The sequence below is a fragment of the Stenella coeruleoalba genome, assembly GCF_951394435.1.
Source record: "Stenella coeruleoalba genome assembly, chromosome: 1".
NCBI lineage: Eukaryota > Metazoa > Chordata > Mammalia > Artiodactyla > Delphinidae > Stenella > Stenella coeruleoalba.
The window spans coordinates 9,373,720-9,386,593 of NC_137169.1; the positions used below are offsets into that span (position 1 = coordinate 9,373,720).

Genomic DNA, 12,874 nt, shown 5'->3' on the forward strand with positions numbered 1-12,874 from the left:
GGTAAGTCTGGTCCTGCTCTGGCTTTGCCCCCTGCCGGCCTCTGAGGCTCACCTTCTTTCAGGGACTCACAGCCACATCCCTGTCCCTTATCCTGGACACTGTGTCCTCTGGCCACTTAATGGACCCCTGGCTGCTGGGTTTCGGTCACTCACCCAGACTCTTTATTTTGGGGTCCCCTCACCCCTCCAGGTGTTCCGCTTGAGTAAAGTCCCTTGCAGACCACCCAAGGCCACTACCCTAGAAAGCCCACATCTGACCTGCAGGCATCCCCTCCTCCCTCTGCCTTAACGAGGCCCACTCCGCTGTCCCTGCAGCTGGCCTACTGCCGTCTCCTGACCTTGGGCTTCTTGAGGACTGGGCCTGGGGTCAGCCTGAGGGTGACTCCATAACTCCAAGGGTCACGGGTCAGCTTTCCCAGACCTGCTCTTGAGGAGGGAGGGAAACGCCCTCCACTGCAAGGCCTGCGTGGGCCACCTGGCGCCTCACCCAAACGGGGCCGCCTGCCCCCAGCGACTTGTCCTTGCCGTGCCTGTTCTTAGCTGAAACCAAGGCAGAGAGAGCCCGGTTCTAATATTCCATCCGACACAAGGCCACATGTGTGTCAGGGCCTTTGCGGACCCTTAGAGCGCCGCCCCCGGGTCCCCTGGGAGTCTGGGAGAAGATGACGGACCCAAGTTAACACCCCCTGCCCCCCGCCTTTGCGCCTACAATGACCCGAGGAGGAAGGAGGAGGCCGGGCAAGGTGTTATGTCACTATTTTACGGATGACGGTGTTGAGGCTCAGAGAGTAAGTGATGTTCCCAAGTCCCCTAGGACCAGCACATCTATCCAGATCTTCTGAACTGGGGCCAAAGCTCCTCCTGTGAGGCCAGGTGTCCGTATACCTGGGGGGATGGGCATCTCCAGCCCCCCTCCTCGCAGGGGACACCTGCTCAGGCCGTCCTCACCCTCGGAGAGCATTTGAGGGGCAGAGCTGGGGCAGGGAAGCCCCTCCCCACACCCACCCGCAGCCTCGCCTCACACCCCAGCCCCTACCTCCCAGGTCGTTGAGTTTATCCACCTCTCATGTGGGTGGGCCACCCCCCCACCCCATCCTCCTGAGGTCTTGGGAGGGGGCTGAGCTTTTTGATGCCCATCCTGAAGAAGCCAGAGCTGGAAAGGGCTTAGAACCTCAACCAGGCCACGCCACCATTTTACAGATGAGGAAGCTGAGGCACAGAGAAGCTAGTTACCGCCCACAGTAGACGTGCCTGAGTGCGGGAGGGAGGACCTTTGGGGTGGGCCCAGGGCAGGGAGGGTCGAGATCCAGTCTTCCTGGGGCAGGGAAGGAACACAGAGCTGGAGGTGAGGAGACCTCTGAGGCTCGGTTTTCTCATCTGTGACTTGGGAATACCAAGATTACCAACGTCACAGCACTGGAATGAGGAATCAGAGACGGTAACGCGTGTGAACAGCTCTGCACGATGCAAACTTCCAGGACAAGGTGCTGCCGTTCCTGTCTCCTAGCGCCCTCACCCTCTCCCTCACCTTTGCCCACCCTGGCCTAGCTGCCCTGGCCCCCTGGCTGTGCCTGGAACACGCGGAACACGTCCTCCCTGGGGCTTCTCGCCCCACCTTGCTTTTCCCTTTTCCTTAGCTCCTGCTGCCACCTCCCATTTTCCACTGTGCGTGTCTGTGTCTCCCCAACTAGAGCCCAGCTTCCTGGGCAGGGACTTGCTTATGTTTGATGCCGAGTGCCCGGCACCTTCATGTTTGTTGAATGAATGAACGAACGTTTCCACCTTTGCCCCTGTCTTTCTCCACCACTAAATGAGAGGTCATCTGAGATCATCTCTAAGGTTCCTGCCAGCCCTGAGCTGCTGCGCCTCAGTCCCATCCCCACTTCTGGGCCATGTTTCCCGGTCATCAGCTCCCACGTGTCCCTCCAGCACTTGACACAGCTGCAGATCAGCTGGGCCAACCCTCCCTGTTCACAGGCTCCTACCTTTGAGCCTTTGCTGACCCTACTCCTGCTTGCTGAGGAGCTGCCAGCTCCTGACAGGTCAAGGATCCCCGTGAAACAAGCAGTTCTGGGAAGGGCAGGGTCTCAGGTGCTGGATGTCCCTGCCCGCTGCAGGAGACGGGCTCTTCTGAGATTCCTGCGTGGTTACCTGGGAAACCAGGTCAGAGCTGAGGTCAGAGGGTGTTGGCCTGAGGCTGAGAGAGGTCCCTTGCACTGGTGTGTGTGTGTGTGAAAGAGAGAGAGAGAGAGGGAGAGAGGGAGGGAGGGAGGGAGAGGGTGCGTGTGCCCGTGTGAACCAGCTCCCCAGGCTCCGCTCAGCGTGGAGGTGGATGAATGGGTGCTGGTGGCACGGTGGTGACTCAGGGCAGAGGGTGGATCCCAGGGGCTGGCCCCTTTAGCTGTCCTGAGGAGGGGAGCAAAGACTTCTCCAGTGGGACCAGAGCAAGAGTCACATCCCAACTCCACCTCTTCCCTCCCAGACCTCAGACAAATGACTTGATCTCCCTGAGCTGTGAAGTGGGCACGTGCCCGCCTGCTTCTGGGGGTAGGAGTGGGATATTATAAAGTGCTTGCAGCCTGGCCTGGCGGATAGTTGGTGCGAACCTGGAAGAGTGCTGGAGGCCACATGGTGGGAGAGGGTGCTGAGTTTGGCAGGCGCTTGGGGTCCTGGGTCTGTGTCGAGGGCAAGGGAAGCTTGGGCCCACAAGAGAAGGGAGGCAGGATAGCGGTGTCGGGGGTGTGGCTCTTCTGGTGTAGCCTTGGGTGCATCGCTTCACCTCTCAACCATCTGTGAAATGTTGGTGAGGAGTCTATCTGATGGGGGGTCCAACACGTACTGTCACTCCTGGGATGTAGAGGAAATGGAGCTGCAGACTCCGATGTGAAGCAGCTCTGAGGCCTGTGGTGGATGAGCAATGGGCCCTGTTGGCCCCTTGTGCACAGGCATCACTCAGCCTGCCGCCAGCCGGGCCCTGGCATGGCCTTTGGGAAACCCCAGGAGGTGGGTTGGCTTCTTTCCATCTCTATTTCTCCATCTGTGAAATGGGCACAGTCAGATGTGCCTCACAAATTGGATGTTAGATGGGTCCTTCATTCTCTCCTTCCTTCCTTCCCTCTCCCTCCCTCCTTCCTTTCATCTATCATCCTCTCTCCCTCTCTTTATCTATCTGTCCATCCATCCGTCATCCATCCATTCGTTCACCCATCCATCCATCGTCTATCTTCTCCAGTCTCCCCCAACACACACACACACACACACACACACACACACACACACGCTGGGTCACAGATTTCCCACCTGTTAGATGAGTGGTTAGTGCTCACCAGTGGTTTCCAAGTGTTTACTTGGGGATGCTGTATTTTGAAAGATTGGCTCTGCTAAGCATGCTGAGTGAATTCAGTACTACCCAGTTCATTTCCTCATTTTAAAATGTCGGTCAGAGCTCCCCTGTGGGTGGGTGGAGTGTGGCTCTGAGCCTCCCCGACGCCAGACAGAAGAACAGAAGCTTCCATAGCCCCGAGTTTCCCAGAGGCTGCTCACCATGTTCTGGGCACCTCCAAGGACCCTCCGCTCTTATGGCTCCTTTGCTGACCTGAGGCCCAGCTCCTAGGGCTGTGCCCCAGCTTAGCCTCTGCTCTGGTGAGCAGGGCAGTGGAGGGAGTGACCTTTTGTCCCACTCTGCAAGGGGCTTTCTGTTCCTCATTGTTTAGCCATGACAGGGCAGTGGTTTGGTTTTTTTTTTTTTTTTTCCTGTCCAAGAGGATAAACAGGCCTCAAGATTGCTTAAAGGAGGGCTGGAGTCAGAGCGGCAGGAGGAAGTGTAGGGAAGGGGATTCAGAGCGGGATTCAGACAGGAAAAGACCCTGGAGGGGAGGCCACCGGGCAGTGGCCTGGGGGCCCTGGGGGTCCAGCTGCCCGCCTTTGTCCCGGAACCCTTGCCCCATGGGTGGAGAGACAACCCAGACTTGGCCAAGGCAGGGCCCTTTCCCGTCAGGTCCTTCGGGCCCTGACAGGAAATCCTCCCCCAGGCAGGGCAGGCGCCCTGGGCTGCACCACAGAGGGCTGCCCCGGCGAGGGGGGGCGGGGGAAGGAGGAGTCCTCTCCCCGCCGGGAGCTGCCAGGCCTGTGGCTCTCAGGGCCCACAGGAGTGAGGGGCTCCCCTAGTTACCCCTAGAGTACTTGGGGGGAGGAAGCCCACCGTGTGCAGGGTCCTTGAGACCTGTGCCCGCCACCCTGGGGGGCAGGGGGCTCGAGGGAAGGAGGTGTGACCCCGCCCTGCCCTCAGGGTGCTGTCTGCGGTGGGGTTGGGGGGAGGCTGCGGCCCGGGCTGCTCAGTCAGAGTGCGAGGCACAGCGGGCTGCAGGGGGGCTGGGGGGGCGCTTAGGCGCTGCGTTGCAGCTAACGTGCAGCGAATGGTGGTGCGAAGGGGGCTGCAGGAAGCACGATCCTCCGGTCGGGGCTCCCCCAGCCTTTGATGGCTGGGTCTCCTGCACGTGCTGCCCCAGCGCATCTTGCTCTGGCCTGCGCGCCGCTCAGCTTTGCTCAGCACTGGAGCATGGGAATCGCTTGGCAGGTTTTCTTTTTTCTTTTCTTTCTTTTCTTTTCTCTTCTCTTCTCTTCTTTTCTCTTTTCTTTTTTTTAACAGTACAGCTTCCTGGGCACCGCCCCCGGGGTTCCTGCCCCTTCTCTGCGGTGGGAGTGGGCATTATAATAGACCCCCGCCAGGGGCTTCGGAAGCAGGCAGTGACCCCCACCCCCAGTAAGTGGGAGGAGCCCCGAGAAGGGGCTTTACTCCAGGAGCAAACAGGGAGGGAGGAAGTATCAGGACTGAGTGAGTGTGTGTGAGTGTGTGTGTGTGTGTGTGTGTGTGAGTGTGAGAGAGAGAGAGAGAGAGAACGTGTGCGTGTGCGCATGCGGGCGCAGCCATGGGCATGTCAGCTTACCGTCCAGATGGGGTGGAAGTTACCTTTTAGGCTCTGGGTCATGCAGAATGAATCCCACTTCCCTTGCCAGCCTGCATCTCTCCCAGCCTCCTTAGAGCTGCCTTCCTGGGGTTGGGCACCAGGCCTGGGGTGAGGGTGTGGGGGAGGGATGGGCCTCAGGGGCCGATGAGCATGGAGGGTGCACCCGTGTTAGGGCTTGGTGTCCCTGGTGCCAAGGGTGGACCCCTCCAGGAAATGATACTGTCATGAAGCCCACTGCTGAGATTAGTGCGCCCTGAGCACCTAACTGTCAGTACACGCCAGGCTCTGTGGTGACAGCGAAGGTCACCAGGCAGAGGAGGCAGCTCGGCCAAGGCCGTGGGGGCCACAAGAGCCACAGATCGCTGCGCAGCCCCTGGGGGTCATCCCCCGATGCTTCCAGCTGTTGGCGCCGGGCTGTGTGCAGCCAGGGTAGGTCTGCCAGGCCGAGTGCGGCAGGCAGCTGGGTTTCCAGGCCCACTCGTCCTGGATGCAGGAACCAGCCAGGGGCCCACCTGCCCCTGGCTCCGGCAGTCATGCCTCCCCGGTGGTGCTGTGGAGGGGGAGGGGAAGGCCAAGTGACAGCCTGCCTCCCTACAGTTCATGCCCTCTGACCCCACGGGTTGGGGCGCGATGCTCTGGAGCATGAACAATGTCACGGCATTGGTCCCACCTGACGGCTGGGAGCCATTATGGGGCAACACCCAAGACAGCTGGAGATGGGTGCCCTGCTGGTATAGGGGATCTGTGTGGGATGCAACCACATCCACTAAGTAGGGCACCTGGAGCACATTGACCAGCTCCTGGCCACCCCAGAAGTGCTCCAGAAATGTAACTATCGTCATCAACAAATATTCTTTTCCTGAGCCCAAACTCTGCTGTGGGCCCCATGTTGGAAGCTGAGGGTCTAGAGGTGATGAGTTCGTCGTTTCTGCCCTTTGCATGGCAGACGTGTGCATGTGTGTATGTCTGTGTGTGTTCTGTGTACAGGTATACGCACGTGTGCATGCAAATGTACCCGCGAGGGTGGCAGGACGAGAAGGTACCCCATTTCAGCACAATGAGCTGATCCTCAGGAGGGCATATTCAATGTTTAGAGAGAGCTCAGAGTGGGAGGAACCTGAATCAGCCTCCGGGAGGAGGCGGAGTCCGGAGGAGGCAGCACTCAGCTGGAAGGACAAAGGGGTGATTACCAGGTGCAGGAGGGAAGGCGAGGCAACCTAGGCACGGCTTATCTGTGCTGAACTCTGCCGTTCGCTGTGACCGAGGCCACCGCCTTCTGGGAGGCTTCAAGGCCTCGCCTCTGCCCCATGTGGTGTGAGGAGCTGGCCCCCCACTCTGGCCAGCTGGTTCCACGTCTCCGCCTGCAGACATGTGTGTGCTACACTGAGGGAGGAGGGGGGGAGGTGAAAGAAGGTAGGGACTACCCTTCTTCTACCTCTACCCACCCCCCACCAAAGGGAGAAGTCCCCATGTCAGTAGAGCCCCAGCAGGGAGAAGGCCAAACACTTGCAGGACGCAAGACGGGGATCTGGGCGTACAGCGTAGCAGGATCCACGGGTGGCCAAGCTAATGGCTGTCCTCCCCTTCCCCATTCCAGGCTGTGTTTATCCCCTATGTCCCGGAGCCCGGAAGCTCGTGCCGGCTGCAAGAATACTACAACACAAAGGTCCAGATGTGCTGCAGCAAGTGTCCACCAGGTGAGGGCAGCCACTGGGGCCCTTGCCCTCAGCCTGGCTGGGTCCCTGTGGGCCGGTGCCTTGAAGGGAGTGGGTGTGCTATGGGGGTTAGGGGGTCAGGGTCATGGCCCTGGACTCTTACTGAGCTCCCGCTGGTTCCATGAATCGACCCCCTGCTCCCTCTTGCTTCTGGGCCTTTGCACATGCTGTTCTCTCTGCTTGGTGCACTTCCCAACTCCTTTCCCCTGGTCTACTCCTGCTTATCGCTTAGGCCTCTGATGTCTCCCTCCTCCAGGAAGCCTGCCAGCACTGCCTGGCCAGATCTGACTCCTCCTTTCCGCTCCCACTGGCCCTTGGCATCCCCCGTGGCAGCAGCTCTTTTGACATTGTGAGATCCTGCCCTGGATCTCTTTTGTTGCCCCCACTGTGTGCTCCTCAGAACAGGGACTGTGGCTTGTTCTCTGCTGAATCCCCAGCACTCGGCACGATGCCTGGCACAGAGCAGGTGCTCAGAGCATATTTGACTGAATCAGTGACTGCTACCCATTTCACAGATGGGGGACCTGAGGCCTGATCCCAGTTGGGAGAGGCAGGTGGCCCGACACCTGGTGCTGTCCATCCATTCATTTGTTTATAATTTATTCCTGTGATGTTTATAAAGCATTTTCTGAGTGTCAGGCACTGTTCTGAGTGCTGGGAATACAACAGAGAGCAGGGCAGACAAAATCCTCGCCCTCGTGGATTTTGCATTCTAACAGAGGCCTAGACAAATAAACCAGTAGAAGAAATAGACGTATGGTCTGTGAAGGAAACAAGGCAGGGGAAGGCAGACAGAGACAGAGTAGGACATGCTGTTCTATATGGGGTGGTCATGGAAGGCCTTTCTAAGGAGCTGACACGTGGGCAGAGACATGCAGGAGGTGAGGGAGTGAGTTATGCAAACATACGGGGTGGGGGGGAACAGCATGTGCAAAGGCCCTGAGGTGTTAGCTTCTTTGGTGAACGTGGAGAACAGCGTGTGTCCTAGAGTGAGTAAGCAGGGACCATGGTAAGTTTAGATTTTCTTCTGCAGGATCCAGAAAGGCATTGAAGAGCTTTGAGCCTGAGATGTGGGCAGGCACATATGTACCTGTCACCTCCAATGGCCATTTTAAGAGACCCCAGGGGAAGTGACTCTTCTTTCTCCTGTTAACCGGTAGGGTCTCTGTAAGAAGTTACTAGATTAGCACAGCAGTGGAGGTGGCAGGATAAGAATGGGGACAGGCACTCAGAAGAGAAACTTCTTAAAGGTTTGCCTGGGTGTTCTCCCATCCCCTGGCATGCCTTCTCTGGAGGCCTTCAGGAGTCCCATGGCCTCATCCTTGATGGGATACCAGGGATGACTACTACTGCCTTTTTTACCTTTCCCAGCTGGAGAATTTCAGCCAACTACAAAGAAGAAAGGAACCGGCAAACCAGTTCTAACTAAAGTGTTATTGACTAATAATAGGCAGTTCCAATGGTGGAATTCCAGGCACCTGAAAAGAGCAGAGAGGAAGATATTTTATGAGCACTGCGGGGTTCAAAGATGGCATGACAGCTGGTACATGTTAGATGGGAAAGGATGCAGAGCCGAAACTCCATCAAAGAGCCTTCCCAGCCAGGCCTCGCAACTCTGGGGCTCTGGAGGACAAGGGATGAGCCCAGGGTCCCGGCAGAACCCCCCCAGCCCTCCCCTCCTCCGCTGAGACTGCTGGCCTTGCTTTCTCAGGCTACCACGTACAATCCTTATGCAACAAGACCTCAGACACCGTGTGTGACTCCTGCGAGAGCAGCACATACACCCAGCTGTGGAACTTGGTCCCTGCGTGCTTCAGCTGTAACTCCCGCTGCAGCTCTGGTGAGTTGGCCCAGAGTGAGGGGTAGTCCTGGGCATCCTCCCCTGGCCACCGTGCACTCCAGCCCCTTTGCCTGGGAGCTGGCTGGGATTATCCCAGACCTTTGTTTTCATGCCCCAGGGCACAGATACGGCTCTTTACTTTTTATCAGTGGCACTGTCATCCTCTGTCTCACCGAGTCCTCTTTGATAGCCCCTTGGGGCAGACAGGCCAAGGGCAGCAGTGGGAAAACGGTGCCTGGTTTTAGAGTTGAGGACATTATGCTTGGGAAAGCGGTCATGCTCGTTCATGCTGCGACGGAGACTCTGTGTCCAGCAGTCTCTTGGCCCCGTCCTGAGGGCGGTTCAGCGGTCTGCTGGAGATCAGAGCTGTCTGGGGGTGGTGGGGCTGGGTGGGAAGACAGAGTGGGCATGGCAGTGGGTGGGGCTGGTGGAGGCAGGAGTGACCCTCGGCTGTCTTCTCGCTCCTCTAGACCAGTTGGAAACTCAAGCCTGCACAGCAAAACAGAACCGCATCTGCACCTGCAAGCCGGGCTGGTACTGCACCCTGGGAAGGCAGGAGGGGTGCCGGCTGTGCGTGCCACTGCGCAAATGTGGCCCTGGCTTCGGCGTGGCCAAACCGGGTATGGGGCCAGGGCCAGAGGTCCTTGGGGACCCCCTTGGGCCTCTCCTTCCTCGGAGCGTCGTCAGTGGCGGCCAGGTGCCTGGTACCCATCTGTCCAACCATCCCGATTCATTCTTTCCTCCAGCACTCCTGGTCAGGCACCTCCTGTGTGCTAGGCCCTGGGGATCCAGAGGTGGATCAAATTAAGCCCCAGGCTACTGGAAAATCAGGTGGTGTCCCAGGAAGACACAGTCACTAGAATTAGTTAAGGACAAACCGCCCAGTTGTGTGTGTGTTCGTGTTAAAGGGGAGAGGTGCAGACCGAATTCCTCAGGCCCCTCATTCTTCCCCGAGGGCTGCAGTTCCCCTAGGGCCGAGGCGCACCTCTCCATGGAATATCTGAGTTGGTGACAGTTTCTGATTTTTCTTGAAGGAACTGCAACATCAAATGTGGCGTGCGCTCCCTGTGCCCCAGGGACGTTCTCCGACACAACGTCATCCACGGATACTTGCAGGCCCCACCGGATGTGAGTGGCTGAATCCTCTGCTTCTGAAGGAACAAGGAGGGGCTGTCCCTGGGTGATCATGAGGCCTAGAGCACAGGACAGTGTGCCGTGGTGGCCAGAATCCCCTCAGTTACTCCCTCGGGTTGAGGCATTGCCGAGCCCTGTTCAATGCCAGGACTGGTTTATCTGACAGTGGGTGGGTCCCTGAACAGACAGCATGGTGAGCAAGAGTTTTGCTCTGGAAGTCAAGACTGGGTGGGGTCCTAGGGGACATAAGTCTTGAAAGAGGGCGTGGCACACGAACCCACTCCCCTAACCCAGTTGCTGGGCCCCTGGCACACTGGTCTAGGTCCCACGAGTGAGCCCAGCTACCCTGAGCCACTCAATCCCCTGTTGTCCCTGACCAAGCCCCCTCCTCCCCCAGCTGTAGCTCGGTGGCCATCCGTGGCACCTCAAAGATGGATGCAGTCTGCACATCTGTGCTCCCCACCCTGAAAGTGACCCCGGGCCCAGCCCTCACAAGATCCCAACACGTGGAGCCGACTCCAGGGTCCAGCACAGCTCCAAGCACCTCCGTGAGGCTCCCGATGGCCCCAGGTCCTCCAAGTTACCCAGTTGAAGGGCGCAACACAGCAAACATGTCTCTTCCCATCGGTAAGTCACAAGGGGGCCCATTCATCCTTCCTCCCTCCCTCCCTCCCTCCCATCTTAGAGTCTTACCAAGAGCTTGTTATGGACTAGACCCTGTACGCCATCCTGGGATGTAGGTAGCGTTGAGACTTGCCTTCTTCCAAGACTTACTAATGCCACTAGGAATTACTGGGTGGGGAGAGGTAGGATCAGCGTTTTATGTGAAAGTGGAGATGGTCTCCTGGTTGCCGTTTCCGACGAACCTATTAGGCTTTGACAGTGGGCTGGGCCAGGTCACCTCATGGGCTTCCCTTCTGGGGTTAGGACTACATCAGGCCAGAGGGCTCAAACTCGTGGCCCTTGGGCTGAGTGTGGCCTACAGACACGTTTCGTTTGGTGCACGGATTTTGGGTTGTTTTGTAATCAAATTTGAGGGCCTCTGCACTGGGCTTGCCCCTCGCCTGTGATGACCCCACTCATCTTTGGTTGTCAGCTGACCTGCCTGGTCCCTGGTACATTTGAGTTTGCTTTTTGCAGCTGTTTTGAACTTCTCTTTTCCTTCTAGGACTGATTGTGGGTGTGACAGCGTTGGGTCTGCTAATAATAGTCCTGGTGAACTGTGTCATCATGACCCAGAAAAAAAGTAAGATTCCATCCTTCCTTCATTCATCCATCTATTTACACATCCGTTCAGGAAGCTTTTCTGGGGCACCCCTCTGAGTCCAGCACTCGGCACAGCCTTATGGGTCAGACAGAGCTGGGAATGGCAGCCCCTGTTCTTAGGAGCTTAGAGCCTGGGGTGGAAGGCACTTCCACTAACTTATCTACTAAAAGGCAAGATGCCCTCAGGGCTATCCAAGAGGGCAGAAGTCCAGGATTCTTGTCTGGGAATCCTGGGGGTTCAGGCCTTCTGGAGCAGGTGGCATCTGAGCTAGGCAAGATTTTGATGGAGACATGAGTGCAGGAAAGAAAGGGCATGCAAAGCAGGGGGCATGGTATGAGCAAAGGGGGGCAGGCTGAAGAATGGTTTGGGGCGGGTGTTGAGGGCTGGCTGGAGAGTTGGGTATGGGGGCTTCTGTGTACCTTGTCTGATAGGTAATTGCTCCCCCCGGGGCTGGGCCTACTCCGACTGCTTCTGCTTGGGCCCCGTGATCCCTCCTAGTTAGAACAGATGTGACCTGAGGAAGTCAGTGTCTCTGACTTGTCCCCTCTCTCCTCTTTGCAGAGAAGCCCTTCTGCCTGCACGGAGACGCCAAGGTGGTGAGTGCCCCTCTGCCTTCCCCCTCCTCCTTCCCTTGTCTTCTTCCTGCTGGGCTGGGTTGTCCCATGGGAAGCAGTGAATTCTCTAGGTTGGTCTGTCCAGCGTCAGGCAGCGTGCAGAGCCCTGGGAGGCTGAGAAAAGGCCAGCCAGGGTCTGTTGCTGGGACTAGTAAAGGCGACTTGAGTGTGAAAGGGCATATCAGGGAGCAGAGGGGTCAGTGGTGTCAGTGGCAAGTGTGTAGTCATGGACCCATGGTGTGACCTTGGACTGACATGAAATTGCTCATGGCTGTTTCCTCACCGTTAAATGGGGACAGTGTCTCAGCCAGCTTGCAGGGCTGTGCCTTTCACCCAGCTGGCAACAGTTCTCAGCATCTCCACCATGTTTACAAAGCACTTCCTCATGGAGCAGTGGTTCTCAAGCTGTGTGCTAGGGTACTCAAGTGTTCCACAGAGGGTCCTTCCTGGGGGCTCATCTCTGGGGTTGAGGTTAAGACTAGTGGTCTGGGCCTGGGTCCTCCCCCAACTTCACCCTCTGATCATTTTCATGAAGTAGAGTCTGTGCAGGATTTTTGCTAGAAACAGAACACCAACATAGTATTTCATCAGTTCTCCATCAGGAGGGCATTTGGCTGCAAGTAACCAAAACCATTAGGGTGACTTAAAAGGGCTCTATATCCTGTCACACCACAAAGTTGAGGGGCCAGTGGCTGCTGGAGCAGTTTGGTTGCCTCCTCTGTGAAGCCAGCAGGACCCCAGGCTCTGCCATCTTTGGTGTGTTGGCTTTTGTTCTCTTGCTTGTGGCCTGTGTCATAAGAAAGATGATAATCACCACTGCGTATGTGACCTTCAGATTTGAGGCAGGAAAAAGAGGGGAACTGGCCAGGACAGCCATGGTGCCTTTTACAGGAAATCAGACGCTTTCCTAGAAGCCCTGGGTAGACTTCTCCTTTTGTCTCATTGGCCAGATGGTATCATGTGACCACCCCTAGCTGCAAGGGAGGCTGCAAAAGGGGGTGCTTTGCTTTCCTAGCCTTTATGGTAGAGGAGAACCAGGGAGAGGGCTTGGAAATGGGTGTAGGGTGAGCCAGTACATGGTGTCTGCTGCCGCTCTGCACCAGGTAGGCAGGGCAGGTTTTTATATCCAGTTTTACAGATGAGGAAACAAGAGTCCAAAGAGTTCCCTCCATGTCCCCCGTCCTGCTGGGGCAGGGTTTCTCAACTCTGCCTGCTAATTCTTTGTCATGAGGGGCTGTCCTGTGCGTTGTAGTCTATTCAGCAATATCGCTGGCCTCTCCCCCCTAGATGCCAGTAGCACTGCCTCCCAGGAGTGAGAAGCAAAATGTCTCCAGACA

At 57.2% G+C, this 12,874-nt stretch overlaps 1 protein-coding gene across 3 annotated transcripts in view; it reads left to right on the forward strand.

Moving 5' to 3' along the window:
• TNFRSF1B (TNF receptor superfamily member 1B) overlaps positions 1 to 12,874 on the forward strand; it is a 35,642-nt gene that overhangs the window by 11,815 nt on the left and 10,953 nt on the right. For all 3 annotated transcript variants that reach the window (XM_079916878.1, XM_079916879.1, XM_079916880.1), the window contains exons 2-8: positions 6,565 to 6,664; positions 8,394 to 8,522; positions 8,993 to 9,142; positions 9,557 to 9,650; positions 10,054 to 10,283; positions 10,825 to 10,902; positions 11,485 to 11,519. In XM_079916878.1, coding sequence (XP_079773004.1) covers positions 6,565 to 6,664; positions 8,394 to 8,522; positions 8,993 to 9,142; positions 9,557 to 9,650; positions 10,054 to 10,283; positions 10,825 to 10,902; positions 11,485 to 11,519 — 816 coding nt within the window. The remainder of the gene's footprint in view (positions 1 to 6,564; positions 6,665 to 8,393; positions 8,523 to 8,992; positions 9,143 to 9,556; positions 9,651 to 10,053; positions 10,284 to 10,824; positions 10,903 to 11,484; positions 11,520 to 12,874) is intronic.